Source organism: Hyperolius riggenbachi, chromosome 1 (assembly GCF_040937935.1).
Source record: "Hyperolius riggenbachi isolate aHypRig1 chromosome 1, aHypRig1.pri, whole genome shotgun sequence".
In the NCBI taxonomy this organism is placed as follows: domain Eukaryota; kingdom Metazoa; phylum Chordata; class Amphibia; order Anura; family Hyperoliidae; genus Hyperolius; species Hyperolius riggenbachi.
In genome coordinates, this window is record NC_090646.1 from 208,597,693 (window position 1) to 208,611,723 (window position 14,031).

General features: G+C 44.2%; 1 protein-coding gene across 1 annotated transcript in view; it reads right to left on the reverse strand.

The window, feature by feature from the left end:
* Window positions 1–13,759, reverse strand: part of LARP1B (La ribonucleoprotein 1B) — a 56,771-nt gene extending 43,012 nt beyond the window's left edge. The window contains exons 1-3 of the mRNA XM_068279932.1: window positions 12,974–13,759; window positions 8,058–8,110; window positions 5,194–5,253 (exon numbers count right to left, since the gene is read on the reverse strand). Of these exons, the coding sequence (XP_068136033.1) occupies window positions 5,194–5,253; window positions 8,058–8,110; window positions 12,974–13,217 (357 nt within the window). The 5' untranslated portion in view covers window positions 13,218–13,759. The remainder of the gene's footprint in view (window positions 1–5,193; window positions 5,254–8,057; window positions 8,111–12,973) is intronic.
* Window positions 13,760–14,031: the final 272 nt, after the last annotated feature.

Below are 14,031 nucleotides of genomic sequence, written 5' to 3' on the forward strand. Positions count from 1 at the left end.
ACTCCGTCCTGAGCCATCACCATAGGAATCACACGCCGATCCATGCTGGCAACAGTTACTGTGCGTACATATGCACCATCTAACGAAGCAGGTGGTTTCAACATATAAAACAGACATAAACATAAACTTAAACATATAAACAGAGAAGCAGACTGAGCAAAGACTGTATCATTATCTAATTTACATGTGGCATGCTAGTACCATCACTGGCACCATTCCAGTAAATAAGAACAAAGCTTCATGTAATTTGTGAGTCAGACAATACAAGCTTTCCACCAGACACTAGCCTTGCAATTATGCTGGCAACAGCCAAGTATTTCTAAAAAAATTATTATGGTAGCTGAACATTTTTTGTTGGGTTCTAGAAGATGTTTGATGACGTTTGATGACTTTGTGCTACCAACTTCTTCAGATCCAATGTGTGAAAGAGATATAGGCACTTCAGGTACCAGTCCACCTAACAGACATTCATTACCAGGATAATAATCTAAAGCCTCCCTCTATACTGTTGCTGTTCTGGTGGTCTAGGGCTTTCCCTCTGTGTCCCCAATATAGCACCCTGGTGGTTTAGTGGCCCTCTGTACTACACTTCCCAGCTCTTGTATATGCAGAGTAGTGGTGCAATGCTAGTCATGCTTCCCTCACCTTCTCAGAGCTCCAACAATGTCCATCCATCCTCTACAGTCCTTACTCCCTGTCCATCTTCTTGTCCTCATGCTAGGTGGTAATCACACTACCAGCATGAGAACCAGGAAGTAGAGCCTGCTGTAGAGGATAGATGGACATCCAGGTATGAAGCTCTGAGAAGGTGAGACAAGCGTGACTAGCATTGCGCTGCTGCTCTTCATATACTGTGGCTGGGGGATGTGTAGTAAAGCCTCTGGAAGTATCAAACTTTGGATTTAAAAACGCCACATTTACTTTAAATGCTTTATAGCACACTCAGCAGGGAGGACCTACAAATCTATGGGCCTGTTCACAGTACTGAGTTGTAATGGATCGGGTTATCCTAACTCGCTGCATGCAGGCTTTGTATTAAAAAATAATGTGCAGTCTCCATTGCAGTTCGCACTCATAACATGTACTATGCAACTGACCACTGTGACCACAGCCTAAGGAGTCTGACTCGATAATTTGGAGCGATTTTGAGTGCCTGGGCCCATATGCAATTCACGTTTTCTCCACGTTGATATTTTCAATCTTCGTCAATAAAATGCCTTTAAAAAGGATACCCAAACTGAAATTTGACATAATGAGATAGACATGTGTATGTACAGTGCCTAGCACACAAAACTATCCTGTGTTCCCATTTTTCCTTTCTCTGCCTGAAAGAGTTAAAGAGACACTGAAGCGAAAAAAAAATATGATATAGTGAATTGGTTGTGTACTATGAATAATTACTAGAAGATTAGCAGCAAAGAAAATATTCTCATACTTTTATTTTCAGGTATATAGTGTTTTTTCTAACATTGCATCATTCTATAATATGTGCACATTACACAACACTCAGCATTCAAAATGAGTCTTTCAGAGCAGTCTGAAAAGTAATGACCTCTCCTCTAGCAGAGGAAAAGTAAATAGTCCAGGAACAGTTGAGATAATAAAAGTCAGATAACAGCCCTCTCCACGACTAACTTAGTCGGAGAGCTTAATGGCTTGTTTGCCTAGAGATAACAACTGGAGTTTCTCAACTCTTCCTGTACTGGAAACAATTACACTGATGTATCTGATCTAAATGTTTTATTTCTTAGCTGTGCTACACATACAAATCATAATATTTTTTTTTCGCTTCAGTGTCTCTTTAAATATAAGATATGCAAGTGGCTGACTCAGTCCTGACTCAGACAGGAAGTGACTACAGCGTGACCTTCACTGATAAGAAATTCCAACTATAAAACAATTTCCTAGCAGAAAATGGCTTCCGAGAGCAAGAAAGAGGTTAAAAAAAAAAAAAAAAAAAAAAAAAAAAAAAGGGGGGGGGGATTTCTTATCAGTGAGGGTCACACTGCAGTCACTTCCTGTCTGGGTCAGGAATGAGTCAGCCACTTACATACCTGATATTTAACTCTTTCAGGCAGAGAAAGAAAAAAAAGGAACACAGCATAGCAGCATAGTTATTTGTGTGCTAGGCACTGTACATACACATGTCTATCATTATGTCAAATTTCAGTTTGGGTATCCTTTAAAGACTTACAGCAAGCAAGAAAATGCACAAAATCATTTTGATAGTACTTTTTCTACTACTTTTGTTCCTTTTTTAAATTGTGAAATGCTGAAAAGTTATTTTAAACAAAAGATGAAAAGTTATCTCCTAGGAGAAAAAGGGAATTGCATATGGGCCCTGGAGTCAGAGTTTTTATAAACTGAGGAGTCGGGTCGGATAAATTTTTGTTCAGACTCCACAGCCCTGGGTATATGGAGATTAACCTCCTGGGGACCACTGAACGGCGATGGGCGTGGCTGCTGCGACAGCCCCAGGACCGCCTAACGCCGAGTGGCGTCAAGTCCTGGGGCTGCAGTTTCCCAGGGAACGGCCGTGCGCATGCGCGATCATTCCCTGCCACTTCATGGAACGAAGTTCCGTAATTAGCATGCTAGCCACCGATCGCGGCTAGCAGGCTGTTTGTAAACGAAAGGGGAAACAAATCCCCTTTGTTTACAACTGTACAGAGATGCGGTCCCCGGAAGCGCTGTACGAGAGCGGAGATCCCCGGCCTCTGATTGGCCGGGGAGCACTGTCCTCTCATAGGCTGATGCCTAAGAGAGGCGGAACAGGACGGATCGCCGTCCTGTTCCAATTCTGATGACGAAGGGGAGGAGGGAAGGAGAGAGAGCCTCAGAGGCTGGGTGAAAAAAAAAAATATTAAACTGCTGCAACGATCAGACCCCTCCGGCGGCATGTCCCCTTAGGGACAAAAAAGGAGGAGAGTCCGATCGCTGGGCTCCTAAGCTGGGCAGGAGGCTGAAAAGCCTCCACAGCTCAGTACTGCAGAAAAGTGGCCTGGTCTTTTGGGCGGTGGGGGGGGGGGGGGGTTAGCATTGTGGTCATCAAGTGGTTAATGAGGAAATGTAAGATGTGATAAGTTATGTAGGGATATGAATGAACTGGATCCTTTGGGGAATAGGTACCCAGTGGAAGGATTGGTATATGGTATTAATGCAAGAATTTTTTTTGAAATGGAAGTAGCAGGAGGTACTATATGCAAAAAGTTTCTATGTTACAATACACAATAACATTTCTATAGCGCTTTTCTCCCATAGGACTCCCCGTGTGAGCCTTTTGTCCTGGAACCCCGGTTTCCTCCCACATCCCAAAAACATACGGATAAGTTAACTGGCTTCCCCCAAAATTGGCCCAGACTATGACACATACACTACACAATACATATAGACATATGACTAAGGTAGGGGGGGGATTAGATTGTGAGCCCCTCTGAGGGACAGTTAACTCCTATTCTGGGAAGGAAGATCTAAAGGAATCAGCTATCTGAAGATAGAACTGCAAAAAAAAAAAAAAAGTTTTGCATTACTAATGTAATATTTACCATAATATGCAATAAAAACAAAGACTGAAACTGCATTCACCAGGTTTCTTTGCTTCTGTTATGCTGGATCCTCAACAAGTACTAATTACTGTCTGAATGTATTGCTGGGATAGGATATATCCTCTACCAGAACGTGATGTGATAGAACCGCAAAAATGTAGTCCCTTGGCTCAGATTGCACAAGTTGTCTATTACCAACTCATCCTTAATGTTCTAGTGTATTAACCTCCAGGTTAACTATCCTAATTTATTTGTGTTGCTGTGCTGTAGCTATAACAAGCTGCACTTGTTAACTTGCTACTACTGTAAACTCCAATGCCTCTTCCAGAGGTGTTTGCAGGTTTCATTTTCTAAAATAGGAGGAGAGGTGCACTGATGTATTAAACTTAAGCTGCCCATACTCCTAGGCTTGCCACCGAAGGTTCCAAATCTATTAATCCCTTTCTGAAAGAAATTGATCCCTGCCACACACAGCACACATTTTTAATAGATTCTAGCAGGGAATGTATTGAACATTTAACTGTAGCGGCATACTATTTGATGCAGAGAAAATGCTGTGAGCTGGCGATCGATACTTTCAATTGTTTTGGTCAAAATTAATTGAAATTCGATTGGACATTAAAAAGGAAACCATTTTCATCCGATTCGATCAGAATGACCAAATCTGCAAGGAATCAAATTGGGAAAAAAATTTAATGTGTGTATGGGCACCTTTAGTCTCAGACGTAATTATCTGATTTGTTAAGACAATTCACACTACATAGTACAAGATTTAGCTGCTATCATCCAAGGAAATTAGAGTATAAAAAAAAAGAAAAAAAAAAAAAAAGCCAGATCCTGTTTATTCCACAAGGCAGTACACCCGAACACCTCCCCCCCCCCCCCCTCCCAAGTTACATGTAATGAACCACTGCAGTAAGGGCTAGTTCACACAGACACTTGCATGTTAACCGCTGGCTGTGGCGCTCAGTGCCGACTGTTCAAATGAATAGGCAGCCCCGATGCCTTCATCTGTGCAAATGCCGCGTTTCGATCCACATTTTCCCATCAGAGATGACCCTAGAAGCAACAGGTCAGTGCAATTCTCCCATGTCCTTTTGTGGCGGTTGAAAACTACGATCGCCGGGAAGCACGGCTGAAAGCTGACAAGCATTTGGATGAGAAGCTGGGCGGCTGGATCAGATGCCCATCTTAATCACAAATCATTCAGGTCACTCAGCCAAATACAGCAACTTTAATTCCAATTGGCTACAACTAGAACAGCATTCTGCTACTCCTGCTGCAGTCTCAACTTCTTCACCGAGTAAATGAATCTGTATGGATGGACGTTGTTTATGCTACTTTCACATCTAACAACGCGTGCAGGAGCCGTTCTCCTGCACGCGTTGACTAGCCTGCGACTGTCGTCGGGAATCTGCGGTGCGACACTGAGTAGCAGCGGTAGTAATTAACCCAATGGGCAAACGCCGATTGCCGACAATAAAATGCTCCCGGGTGCGTCGTACCGCAACGCATCGAAACGCAGCATCGGGTGTGAAAGGTAAAATAAAAAAAAAAAAAAGTCTATGGACTTTCCTTTTACCTTGGTAAAACGCTGAAAAAGGGCTATGGTGTGAAAGAGCCCTTAGCAAACTAGCATTGAACTCACCACATGGACAGCAGTTTCACTTGGTGTTGGCCAGTTAGTGATGTCACTAAAGTCACTAGCCTGTAAGGGAAAAATTACATAGGTCAGCAATGAAAACTGAGTGGCAGATTAAATTGTCTTCATACATATAAAGAAATGAGGTTACAGATTAGCAAATAAACTGTGTTTTGTCAGAGTGGTTTTTGCACTGTCTCTTATTCCCTTGCCAACTCCTCCACATGTCTGCTGTGCGTCTGTCTGCCACAAGGTTTGGTCCTTTAAATGCTTCTCTTTTCCGGAAATACACTCATTCTGGGACAAATAATATACTCATTCATTTTTCAGTATCACTTCTGTGCGGATATGTACGCATGTCACCAAAATCTCTATCAGCTGATCACGTCAACTCTATTTTGAGTCCCCAACTATCTTCTTTCCTCATTCACATCATCCAGTTTCCTCAAATTGAATGAATAAAACAAAAACAAACCTTAAAAAAAAAGAGGAACTCTAGTGAAAATGACAATGAATAAAATTGCTTAGTGTTTACAATATTCGTTTATAGATTTAGTCAGTGTTTTCCCATTGTCAAAATCTTTCCGCTCCCCGATTTTTATTCTGAAATTTATCACTGGTGGTGACATTAGTTCTGCCAGGTGATCTGTTCGGAATGTTTATTACTGAGAGTTCTACTATACTGCTTGCTTGGCAGTTGGAAAAAGCCGTTATTTCCCACAAGGCTTCCCCTATCCTCCTTCACCCCACTGTTTCAGTCCTTGAACCTTCTGAACATATTCAACAAGGGCTTGTCCAATAGGTTTCCACCCATGTACGAGTACAGCCGCACTGCACAGGATGGCAATGTGTACAAGGACACGAGCAGCCGTGAACAAGAGGGCCGCGTTGCGAAGCAGTGGGCTGCAGCAGGATCGGAGAAGCCGCTGGATCATCCAGAGGCTTCTCTCTACTGAGGTAAGTAACTTTAGCATTTTTCCCCTCACAGGTTTATTTTAAACTCATTAAAACCATGCTGAAAGATTTTACACCATATGTGTGGAAATCAACACATGGCATTGGATGAACTGTATTTTGCCCCCCTCACCCAAGTGATAAGATATACAACACACCACCCCAACATGTAGTTAAAGAGACACTGAAGTCTCCTGAAGAACATTTTTTTTTTTTTAAATAAAAAGTTTAACATGTTAGCTCTACCTAAACCGCCCCATCTCTGCCGCTGAAATCTAACTACATCCCCCCCTCAACTCCCCCCTCCCTCTCCCCTGCAAAATCCACGACTTTCTTGGTCATGGATTTTGCTGCTGTTGGAGGCAGAGCTATGAGACGCAGCTCTGCCTCCATTCGCGTCTATTAGCCGCATATCTCCGCCTCTCCCCTGCCCCTCTCAGTGAAGGAAGACAGTGGGGCGGGGGAGAGGCGGCGATCCAGGCTGATAGACGCGCTGAGAGGCATGGCTGCGGCTCATAGCTCTGCCTCTCACTATTGCCCCCCAGGGATTTAGTTAGATTACAGCGGCAGGGATGAGGCGGTTTAGGTAGGGCTAACATGTTAAACATTTTTAAAATAAAAAGATGGTTTTCAGGAGACTTCAGAGTCTCTTTAAGAGTATCTAAGCACGTGAGTTGGTGGGCTTTGAACACTACTTTGCCATGTGGAGTGCGTCCCTCTTTCAGTACAGATTATCAAGAGATTTATGAAGGTTGGGAGGATTCTGGTCTTTACTGAATTGCAAACTACTGAGATTCCAGTGAGGCAGTGGATCACAGAAGGGGTGTTAAAGGGGAACTATGGCGAAAAATTGTAAGATGTAAAAAAAATGTGCTTACAGACAAATAGGAAGTATATTTTTCCCAGAGTAAAATGAGCCATAAATTACTTTTCTCCTATGTTGCTGTCACTTATAGTCCAGTATTCTCCCCAGAATTATTTTCCAGCTGGGTGGCATGAAATAGTAGCTGGGTGGCATGAAAAAGTAGCCGGGCGGGTCGAGATGAAAATGCAGGGCAACTCTGCTTACAGCATAGGAGGAGGTGAGCCGATGACAGCCAGGTGGTCACCAAATCTAGCCGGGTGGAGCACCCGGCTAAAAAGAACCTGGGGAGAACACTGTAGTCAGTAGAAATCTGACAGAAGTGACAGGTTTTGGACTAGACCATGTCTTCATTGGGGGATTCTCAGGATTCATTTATTTTCAAAAGCACTTCGTGACTGGCAGTTGCTCTGTCAAACTGCCAAAAAACTAACGAGCAGGGAGGCTGGCCAGCATCATTGTTTAAATTCTTTTTAGGGAATATCTGTATAAAGAAAGCCTTGCTGAGAATCCCCTATGAAGAGATGGACTAGTCCAAAACCTGTCACTTCTGTCAGATTTCTACTACCTACTGTAAGCGACAGCAACATGAGAGAAAAGTAATTTATGGCTCATTTTACTCTGGAAAAAAAAAAATTGTACTTCTTACTGTGACTATTCTAATGACATTCAACTTGAAGTTATTTTTTATTTTATAGAACACCAACATATTCTGCAGTGCTTTACAGAGCACAATTAGATGACAAAGGGAACAAATGCAAAACCAAACAATTTACAGCAGAGTCACAAGCAGCACAAATATTGCAACAAAAACAGTAAACATTAGGAGGATGACCCTGCCCTTGCAAGCTTACAATTTAAAGAGTTGAAAATCTGGTACAGTCTATGCATGCTAAATAGAGTGACAGACGTCTTATTTAAGTTCGGTATAAAGTACTCTAACAAGCCACACTTGTTACCATTTATAATTTAAAGTGGTAGTGCACCATTTCTTTTAAATATTTTCTAACCCAAAAAGTACACACAGAAAACGACAAGATGAAAGTAATGTTACCTTTTTAGATGCATGTTTTCCAGCTCGCACAATCTTTGGAGGGCAAGGTAAATCTAAAATGGAATGGAAAACCTATTTGTATAAGTATGTACACTGAGGTGACAAATTTACATGTAAAGTAAAAGTCTGTAAGCTCATACACCCATTACTGACTTTGATTTTACTAAATTGAACCCTTAAAGAGACTCCGTAACAAAAATTTCATCCGGTTTTCTTCCATCCTACAAGTTCCAAAAGCTAGTCTAATGTGTTCTGGCTTACTGCAGCACTTTCCACTATCACCATCTCTGTAATAAATCAACTTATCTCTCTCTTGTCAGACTTGTCAGCCTGTGTCTGGAAGGCTGCCAAGTTCTTCAGTGTTGTGGTTCTGTGATGCATCTCCCCCTCCAGGCCCCTCTCTGCACACTGCCTGTGTATTATTTAGATTAGTGCAGCTTCTCTCTGCTCTATTATCTTTTACAAGCTGGATAAATCCTCCTCTGAGCTGGCTGGGCTTTCACATACTGAAGAATTACATACAGGCAGAGCTGTCTGCACTCTGCAGGAAGAAACAGCCTGACACTTCAGTGGAAGATAGCTGCAGGGGGAAAGAAACACACAAATTATCTCTTGAGATTAAAAAGGAAGGCTGTATACAGCCTGCTTGTGTATGGATGTATTTTCTATGTGTACATCAACCTACTTCCTGTTTTGGTGGCCATTTTGTTTGTTTACAAACTAACTTTCTAAAACTGTTTTTAAACACTTTTAATGCGGCGAGGAGCGGCGAAATTGTGACAGAGGGTAATAGGAGATGTCCCCTAACGCACTGGTATGTTTACTTTTGTGCGATTTTATCAATACAGATTCTCTTTAAGGACAGTGGATGCAAACGGCCATTACTGAACAATAAGGTCAGCTCAAACAACTGCCTAAAGATGCCCATACACAATAGATTTTCTCTTGCAGATTTGATCACTTTAATTGAATCTGTTGAGGATCGGTGCCCCAACACTGAAACTGACAGATTGGATACGTCAATTTGGAGGAGGGGGGCGAAAGGGAAAGGAGGTGCAGTGTTATGCAAGCAATGGTGGCATCTTTGCGACATGTCCTCCCAGCTATCTGGGGGCTCGAAAGAGTTATTAGAGCACTCATTTCTCACCTTCTCCGGCAGGCACACCTGCCGCTGATGAAGGACCCCTTTGTCTTCCTCCAGCTACCTGGGGTCCCTGCTAAGTATTAGAGTGCAGCAGAGCACATTTGCTGCTTACCTGTCCAGCTGGTGCACTCCCTGTGTCCTTACATGATCTCCTGATGTCCGTAATCAGTGACCCAGCGGCATAGGCCAGTACGTGGATGCTGCCAGGGCACGTAGTACAGGTACCAAGAGATGATAGAAGGACAGATTAGGAAGCGCCCAGACCGGACAGATGAGCAGAGTGTGCACTCTGCTGCACTAATACTCTGCAGGGGCCCCAAGAAGCTAGATGGCGTCCATCAGCGGTAGTGGCGGTCCTATAGGTTTTTAATAGATTTCAAAGTCAAATATATTAATGTGCAGTGTGTGGCAGTGATAGATCCCCTCGCTGATCAGATCTCTGTGACTTGCTAGAGGCTACAAAAAAAAAAAAATCTAGGTCTGGAAGGTGAAGAACAGTCACAATTACAGTAAACACATTAAAAAAAATAGTAAATAAAAAAAAATATATATCAGGATATCACAAAACATTTCCTAATAGAAAGTGGCCTATTGATTTTATCCTGACCACACAGCAAGCTATACTCTTTTGGATAATGACAATATGCTTAAAGCGGATCCGAGATGAAAAACTAACTATAACAAGTAACTTGTCTATATATCTTATAGATAGTTTACACAACAAATCTAGCTGCAAACCTCTTTAATAGAATATGATTATTTCTTCCTGTGATACAATGACAGCAGCCATGTTTGTAAACATTACACAGAGGTAGGCTTATCTGTATCTTGAGCAAAAAAACCCTAATCCCCCTCCTCCTCCCCTCTGAAATCTCTGGCTAGTATTACCTCCCCCTCCTCCTGCCCAGACTGAGCTCCCATGAGCCCTTGCTACTGTCTGAAAGTGCCTTGGCTCTCTCAAAACCTGTGGGTGTGGCTTGTTTAGTTTATAGGGAATTACAGTATTAACCACATAAGGACCGCAGGTATTTTCATTGATCTGTGCTGCGTGGGCTCTTCATCCCCCAGCACAGATCAGGTTTGAGGCAGGGCGATCAGACTTCCCCCCTCCCTTTTTCCCCCACTAGGGGGGGGGGGGGGGGGTGTCCTGCTGTGGGGGGGGGGGTGATTGCCAAAATCTGCCTACTGCCGAGCGGGGGGCAGGCGGAGGGGCTCCTCAAAGCCCCCCTCTGCAGCGCTATTCCCCCCTCCCTCGCTCCTCACTATGGACGGTACAGGACGACGATCCGGCTCCAGCCTATCAGAGGCCGGGGATCGCCGATCTCCTTTACGGCGCAGCAGCACCATGCGACGTAAACACTGGGGATTTCTTCCCCGCGTGTTTACATTTCGCCTGCGAGCCACGATCGGAGGCTCGCAGGCTGTTTACAGAGCCCCCCGCCGTGAACTGACATGGAACCGTTCCCATGGAAATCCACAAACGGCCAGCCGCCACCTATCGGCGTTGGCTGGTCGTTAAAACAAAAAAGTATTTGGCTTGAGGAATGCCCTATAAACAATAGGAAAGGAACCCAATTATGCAATGTGTAAAAGTTCATCTCGGATCCACTTTAAAGAGACTATAGCATCATTACTAGAATTGAAAAACGAAAACAGTCAATTTATAAATCCTCCATATAGTTAAAATATGTATCATTCCATACATTTTTAGTAATCTAATGACCTCACCATCACCGACGGGTTGGCTTTTCAGGGTTGGGTACCAGTAAAGTCATTAGGCTGGGAGCATACTAGGCAGTGCAGAAGAGTCAGGCATTAGTGCGCAGGTGCTGGCCCGGCTGCACGCATCCTACAGTGTGCGCGCCCGCAAGCTGACGACACCACGATTAACTCATGCACATGGCCTCCCAGGCACGCACTGTAGGACGAGCGAAGCCAGGCCAGCACCCCGTGGACTAATGACCAACTCCGGCGAACCAGAAGACGCTGCCGTGGAGCATTTAGGTAGGATCGGAGGTACAGAGAGGGGAACGCTGCTGTGGGGCATTTAGGTAGGAGCAGAGAAGAGAATGGGGAAAGGGGAGGGGGGGGGGAAAGCAGTGGGCATCAGGAAAGCTCCCAGTACATGCCATATCCTGCCAGTTTTTTCTCCTTCACTCGGCTTCGGCTCCCCGCTGCACTTTGCTCAGTGAAATCAGATTGGAAACAGCTGTGGTCGGAATAAGCTTTTCATTGCATAAAGAATCAGCTAACATTTAAAAGCTAGTATGGTTTAGGTGACCCAGTGAGAAAGTCCAGAGGGACCAGTTCAACCACAGCAACAACTCAAAGAATTCTAATTTACCGGATAGAGTGGGCATATTATTACAATTTATCTGAAACCTAGCAGTTCAAGAGGGCGCTCTCCACCTAATCATGTTAGCAGAATTGGTGCTAGTCTAGTTTAGGGGACCAAGCAGGAAAACTCATAGGGAATAGTCCTATTCTAGTACCCCACAGCATGAAGCATTCTGATTGGCCGAATAGTGTGGGCGTAGTTTACCAGAACACATCTGAAACCTAGCAGTTTGAGAGGGTGCTATACACCCAATCCCATTAGCATAATTTTCCTAAGTTTTCCTGCTGGGTCCCCTAAACTAGGCTAATGCTGCAGAATTTCCCTCAGGGCTGTGGAGTTGGAGTAATTTTGGGCACCCGGAGTCGGAGTCGTTGATTTCATAAACTGAGGAGTTGGAGTCGGATTATTTTTGTACAAAATCCACAGCCCTGTTAAGTATTAGACTAAGGAGTCAGAGTTGGAGGCAGAGTCTGAGCCATTTTGGGTACCCGGAGTGAAAGTTGTGGTTTCAGAAACTGAGGAGTCGGAGTCAGAAGATTTTTTTTACTGACTCCACAGCATGGTCGTCCTCACTAGGTCACCTAAACCATACCATTGACAAAGTGGCCACTTTGTCAATTGCCCAATATGCAAGTACCAAAAACTTAAAGCCTGGTTCAGATGGGCAGGTCTGTAAAAGTAAACGATGGCTGCGGCGCTTAAACACTATTCTTTCAGATGACTGGAAAGCTGTCGCTGTCCATTCAGATAAATGGACAGCCATCGATACTATCGCTTACCGCCGTGCTTTAATCCTCATTTTCACCATCGTCTGCCGGGCAGTTAGCTGATCCTGGAAGCAACACATTTCTCTCAGGATCGTTAACTGTCACACTTCCGTGTCCCTCTGTGGGGATGTAGAACGATGCATGCTTGGAAGTGTTGCCAAAAGCAGACAAATGCTTTTCTGCAAGCTTACAATAAAGCATTTGGGCCAGGATGCCATGAGCAGCTGGTTCAGGTGTCCATCTGAACCAGTCCTTACAGCGCATTTTAATCTGGGACAAGTGTACATTTTACATAGATGTGTAAGAGTACATTAACTTTTTTTACAATTTTTCTTCAGGCAGGGATCACACTTGTTAAGACTGTGGACGTATTTCCATAATAAAATTTCCTATGGGCCTGCTGCGTTTTCAGGAACCTCTAATTGTGTACAAAAAAAAAAAAAAAAAGGCACATATTGTGTGAGGAATCGTGTTTCCCACAGACACAAGCATGATCTCTCCCTACCAATGGCCCTGTAATGATCAATTATTGACACCTTGACTAATACAACTAATTCATTTGTTACATTTCTAAATGTAAGCACTAATGTCTAAAGTTTGGGACCCAGTAGTGAGACTAAAAGACATTTTAACATCATCTATGGATACAGCAGTATACACCACTTACCTGAATGTTCACGACCACCATATGTGAGGTTATTTTTCTTTGTCCAGGGGTTGACACTTGGAGGAGGAGCCTCGATTGCTTTCCTTTGCTCTGCTGTCTGTTGGTCAGTCTTCTTGCAGAGCTCCTCCTGTGGTTTCTGCTCCCAGGCCTTTGGCAGCATCGAGTCCTGGCCTTTACTAGTCCCCTCTTCCTTTAGCGGACAGGCAGCCTGAATGGGCGGCTGCTTGGGCAGCACAGATGCCATGTTTGGAAAGATCAGTGTGTGCTGTGTCTACTAAGCAGCAGTACCGAGAGCTGAGCTTGCTAGGTGTGTAATTCATGCAGGAGTGCTGGAATTCTCCTGTAAACAGCACTACAGGCGACAAAAGCCGAGACACACAGAGATGAATCAAGTTTTACCAGTGAGGTTACAATGTAGCGGAGGAAGCTCGACTACGAATGACAGATGGACACAGTGTATCCAGCAGAGAGCAGGTGGAGGGGGGTCTGCCCTACACACGGTGCTCGGGTTACAGGAACACGCCACGGGGAGGATGAGAAGCGCTGCACACAGGAAACCCTGCTAAACTAACAACACAGCCAGCGCACGTACACTACACACAGCCGTACCGCAGCCAGGCACTCCGGGGCAGTCTTCAGCCAGTCTGTGCATACAGCATAGCAAATTGTGCAGACATTTTCTTGTACAGGCCACCACCCCCTAGGTGTTCCGTGCGCGTTCACGATGCGAGTCAACACAGGAGCGTATATCTACTTACGTACCCCCCGCCCATTACAGGGAGCGCGTCTGCCCTGCTCAGACCCGAGGCGCGCCTGCGCTCTGAGAGGGGAAGTGGCTGCAGCTGTCAAGACTTCGTGACTGTGACGTCCCTAATTGGAAAGCCTGGTACACAGTACACACTATGCAACTTTCACTCCAGTTCCTATTTGAGCAAGTTGTTAGATTTATATTCAGATCTGGCATGGGTAAGATATAGAAGGCAACTGTAAGTAAGTATTTGATTTTTTTTTTCAAATTTCCAGTCATTTTTCTGGTTGGATATACATCGAAAAATCAA